At 63.4% G+C, this 4980-nt stretch overlaps 1 protein-coding gene across 4 annotated transcripts in view; it reads right to left on the bottom strand.

Annotated features, from left to right (window-relative positions):
* Nucleotides 1-1468: 1468 nt before the first annotated feature.
* ACY1 (aminoacylase 1) overlaps nt 1469-4980 on the bottom strand; it is an 8212-nt gene continuing 4700 nt past the window's right edge. For 2 of the 4 annotated variants that reach the window (XM_026857170.1, XM_026857171.1), the window contains 8 exons: nt 3577-3633; nt 3394-3467; nt 3242-3291; nt 2901-3045; nt 2749-2817; nt 2577-2656; nt 2239-2299; nt 1469-2097 (listed from right to left, as the gene is read on the bottom strand). In XM_026857170.1, the coding sequence (XP_026712971.1) occupies nt 1933-2097; nt 2239-2299; nt 2577-2656; nt 2749-2817; nt 2901-3045; nt 3242-3291; nt 3394-3467; nt 3577-3633 (701 nt within the window). In that variant the 3' untranslated portion in view covers nt 1469-1932. Of the gene's footprint in view, nt 2098-2238; nt 2300-2576; nt 2657-2748; nt 2818-2900; nt 3046-3241; nt 3292-3393; nt 3468-3576; nt 3634-3878; nt 3969-4221; nt 4299-4477; nt 4681-4980 lie in introns of those variants that run through there. The other 2 variants (XM_026857172.1, XM_026857169.1) reach the window with 2 other exon arrangements.

The following is a 4980-nucleotide window of genomic DNA, read 5'->3' as shown; positions in this document are numbered from 1 at the left end:
GCGGAGATGCGCGGGGGGTGTCGTGCGGGGCGGGACGGCCCAATCCCCCAGGGGGGGGCGCCAAGAGCTCCGCACACCCCCAAATCGTCGTCTGCCACGGCGTGTAGTCTTTGCTGCAGACCCCCCGCACCAAAGATGTAACCCAGCCAGCTGGGTGATGATGGCTCATCCCTGGAGGATGGGGAGCAAGGGGCGGCAAGCCGAGGTCCCCCAGCCTTGCTCTCCTGGGGGAGTAGGAAAGGGCACACAGGCCTGTCCCCAAAGAAGGATGCTCAGCGTGGGGTGGTCCCCAAGCACGAGTGAGTACCCAGCTCTTGAGTCCCATCTCAGTGGCCAGGCAAGTTGGGAATGCCAAGCTGGCAAGGGAAGGGGGCTGAGCAGGATGGAAGGGGGCACGGAGTGCCACACACAGCCTTGGTGCGCCCCCAGGGCAGGGGACAGGGCAGCGGGGATACCCCACTGTCTGCCTGTAATGGTGCCTGTGCGGGGACCCCGGCCAGCAAGCAGGACCCTCTGCTGCCCCATGGCACCCCCGCCATTCCCATGCCAACCTCCCCCAGGGCTGAAGGGTCAGGGGATGTGGCCATATGAGACATCAGAGAATCCACATGGACTTCTCCAGGGAACCTAAGTGCAGGGATGCCTCCCCCCCCCCACCTTCCCCCAAGCTTTGGACTTCCCCCCTCCCCACTGGATGGAGGGGAAGGAGCCAAGGCGTCTTTGGCTTCTCTTGCAGCCCTCCATGGCCACCAGCCTCATCCCTTCTCCCAGCTTAGCACATAGGCAGTAGCCCCAGCCCTCCCGCAGCCCCCTAATGGTTGCAGCAGCTTTATTAATTAAAAAGGACGGCAGGAGCATGGGGGGCCCCAGTTCACCCACAACATTTTGTAATGGAGCAGCTCTACAAGCTCCCCAACCGGGGCAAAATCACCCCAATCTGGCACAGTAAGCCCTCGGCTGGCTCATGGCCCTGGTTTCCTGAGGGAAGACCCCACTGGCGGGGGGCCCAGCATGGGTCTGGGACAGATCCAGCACCCCTGGGTGCTGGGGAGCCGCGTGGGGTGGGGTAAGAGCAAGGAGGAGATGCAGCCTGCGGGCAGCTCTGGCAGGTAAGCAGAGGCTGCCTGCCCAGACCCGCACGCTGCCTGCCCGGACCCGGGGGTTTGGGGGAGCGGCACTGCGTCAGGAGCTGATGGGAGGGTGGGAGCAGGATGAGCCCAGCACTGCCGGCTGCTCCTGCTCCCTCCAGTACCCCGAGGCTGACCTGGAGCAGAGGCTCCCGAGAAGCAGCCCCACAGCCTTCCCCGGGCAGGATCCTGCCTGCAGCACCATCCCCCAGCCCAAAGAAGGAGCAGTGGGGAGCACCCCAGCAGACTCCACTGCTCCGAGGAAATCCGCGGTGTCTGAGCTCCTCGAGCCCCCTCAGGCAGCGCCACAGACAGACAGACAGACCCCACCCCCGGCTCCGGGCCGTGCTTAAACAAGATTTATTGACTTGCACAGGGAGGAGAGGGAGCACTGGCCCCAGCATCCCTGGCAAGCGAACAGAGAGGCAGGACGAGGCGTGGGCAGGCAGAGCAGGGCACCAGCCAGCCCCTTGCCCCAAATCCAAAGCAGCCAGAGGTGGCACAGGGACAAGGGGAGGCACTGCTGACACCAAGAAAGCCAGGAGGCACCCAGGTACAAGGCTCTGCTGGCACCCCAGCAAGGGAGACACTACCCCCCAGGGGGTGGCTGGGACGCAGATTTCAAGGGCACAGCCCAGGCCCAGGTGTCACCATCACCATCACCCTGAGCACAGCCAATGTGACGTGATGGCAGCTGGGTCCCTGGCACACTGGCAGGCACTTGCTACGCCCACCCTCTGGCCCCTTTTTAATGCCGTGTGTCCCTCTGCTTGGCATCCCCCCGTCCTGCTCCTCGCCAGGGTGCTCAGCCCTCGGCCGGCAGCGGGGGCACCGATGCCAGGGCATGCAGGAGGCGGGCATAGATGTCGATGCCCCGCAGGAAGACTTGCTCGTTGAGGAACTCGTTGTGGTCATGGAGCAGCACCGGGGTGCAGTTCATGGGTGAGAAGCCGATAGCAGGGTGTCCTGCCTGGGGATGCAGTTGCGTACAGGGTAAGGCCAGGGCTGGGACAGACACCAGGTGCCCCCCTCTGCCCAGGCATGTCTCCTGCTTAGAGCTGCAGGTCTCACCCCAGGTGGGGGACCCACGGGGGGCTGGCACTGCACTCACCGCTCGGATGTAGCGGCTGTCGGTGGCAGCTGGGAAGATCTCGAGCTTGAGCTGTAGCTTCCTGACAAGTGAGACTCTGTGTCAGCATGGTCATGGGGGCGGCTGGATCCCCTGTCCCCCTGCCACCATGGGCAAAGAGACCACACCAGGAAGGTCCCTCAGCCCTGCAGGACACTCAGTTCCATCCCTTCCAGTGGGGCATGAGGAGATACCCTGGCATGGCACTGGAGCATCTCCTCCCAACCCCTGCCATGACCCCAGTGACACCCGGGGATACCCCAGCTCCCACCAGAGTATGTCCCCACTAAGGTCCTACCCTTCCTGGAGACACCACTCACATGTCCCTGCAGACCCCGCTGAAGGCTTTCCACCATGGGTCCGACTCCTCGGTGGAGGTGACATGTTGGTCCATGCATTTCTGCAGGAGGAAGAGGACAGGTGAGGGGCGGGGGTGGGCATGCAGCAGGGGAGGGACAAGCACGATGCACCTGGGTGGCCGAGACCCCTCACCTGGTGAAACTCATAGGTGACACCATCCCCGGCACCACGGCACCAGGCAGCCACCTGCTCCTCAAAGGCCTGCGGCAGAGACCAGAGGAGGGGTATGAGCAGGGTACCCCCCAAGCCGCTCCCCTCCCAGGTGGGGCCAGTGTGGCACCCACCTTCAGGTCCACGGTGGGTGGGATGCGGATGTCAAAGCTGGCCGCCATCTCAGAGGGCACCACGTTGAAGGAGACACCCCCCTCCAGCATGGTCAGGTTGAGGGAGGTGACATCCCCTAGGGTCAGGCTTGAGTCGGACTTGAGCCTCGGGGGATGCAAGGGAGAGTCACCCTCCGCCACCCAGGGAGGAGGGGAAGCACTCCCCCCCACCCTGCCACCACCCCTAAATGGGGAAACTGAGACATGGGGCAGCGGCGCTGGATCAGAGCCTGGCTTGGGATCCCAAGGACCCCCTCCATGGACGATATGAAGCCACAGCCATCCTGCTGCCTGTCTCCTACCTCTGCTTCTCGCTCTCCCTGAAGGCCAGGAAGGAGGTGATGACTTTGTGCTGGGGAGGGAAGGGCAGTGGGTGAGGACCAGCCCCACAGGAGGTGCCTGGCAGCCCCAGGGCAGGCCAGGCGTGGTGTGCAGGGTTTAGCCCCTCTCTTACCATCTTCTCAGCCGCTGTGTTGCTGATGAAGCGGGATCCATGCCCAGGGCTACCCGCACACTTCACCTTTATCCCTGAAGCAGTGGGGGGAGAAGGAAGCATTGAGCAGAAAGCCTGGGGTGGCACCAGTGCCCCAGTACCCGGCAGAGCTGCGGATAGGGCAGTGGGCACACAGTTACTCACACCACGGGCTCTTCTCGCCATAGAAGACGCTGAAGGTGTCAGACGGGCTGGCCAGGCCTGCAGTGGGCACAGACTGGGGGTCAGTGGGGCACAGGGCTGCCACGATCTGCCCCCTTCTGCTCTGCCCTGACAGCATTTCCCCTCCAGGCTGGCACCATGAGGGTCACTGCCCAGGGGAAGGAGCCCCCAAGCGTGTTTCTGGAAGCTGTGCTGGGTGCCAGTGCCTGGGAGGTGATGCCAACAGGCAGAGCCGTGTGTGCCAAGAGGAGACATGTCCCTGTGCCAGCCCTACCACCACTTACCCTCATCCAGGGCAAAGCCCACGTTGAGAGCTCTGAACTCAGGACGCTGCACGAACATCTCCATGCCCTTGTGTCCACCCACCTCCTCATCTGCAGGGGAGAGCCTGGTGTGGAGGAAGGAACGGGGCGTCCCTGGACCACCACCCCTAGTCCTCCTTCCACGCCAGCCCAGGTGGCAATGTCCTCGGACATGGAAACCCCTCCAGCCTCGAGCTAGGGGAGCTTAAAATCTGGAGATGCTGGTAGGGGGGGTGCCTGGCTGCCATGCCATGGGGACCTCCAGAGCATCACCCAGCTGTCAGCCCCTCCTGTCCCCCCAAGAGGGAACACACTGGGGACTCACCAGGCACAAAGGTGAGGTGGATGGTGCGGGCAAAACACTTTCCCTCTACCTTCAGTCTCCGGATGGCCTCGAGGTACCTGCAGGGAAAAGGTGCTGCTGGGCATCATGAAGGAGAGAGGCTGGTGTGCCCTGAGCCACCCAGGGAGGGTCAAGCAGTGGCACCCTTAGCCCCAGGACCCTGGTGATAGTGGCATCCTGTCCTACATCAGTCAGAGCCACCCCCACCCACCACCATGTCCAGCTGGCCTCCACTCACTGGATGGAGACACACTTCATGTCCTGGGCACCCCGGGCGTAGATGTTGCCTTGTGAGTCCTTAACAGCCTCGAAGGGTGGGTAGGTCCAGTGCTCCTGAAAGGAACCACAGCCGTGATGGCAGAGGGGCTTAGCAGGCACCAGCTCCCATTCACTGGCCACCCCCAGAGCTCTCACTGTGCCCATCCCACCCTTCGCCCTGTCCCAGCACCTCAAAGACAGGCACAACGTCGGTGTGGGAGTTGAGGAGGATGGAGCGCAGGCGGGGGTTCGTGCCCTGCCAGGTCAGGATCAGCACCACGCGGCCCTGGCACACCTGTGGAGCAAGGGCAGGATGTCACCAGGGTCCTGGCTGGGGGCAGAGGGGCTGGGACTGGCAGGCTGGGGCCAAAAAGCATCAGCCTGGGAAAAGTTTCATGATGACACCTGGCAGGTCACCCCTTTATCCGTTGGGAGAGGACAGGCAGCAGCAGCAGGCATGCCTGTACCTCCCCAGATACAGAT

This window comes from Athene cunicularia (assembly GCF_003259725.1).
Source record: "Athene cunicularia isolate RWA chromosome 12 unlocalized genomic scaffold, athCun1 chr12_part1, whole genome shotgun sequence".
NCBI classification, from domain to species: domain Eukaryota; kingdom Metazoa; phylum Chordata; class Aves; order Strigiformes; family Strigidae; genus Athene; species Athene cunicularia.
The sequence above is the reverse complement of the archived record's forward strand: the minus strand, read 5'-3'. Positions and strand labels throughout refer to the sequence as shown.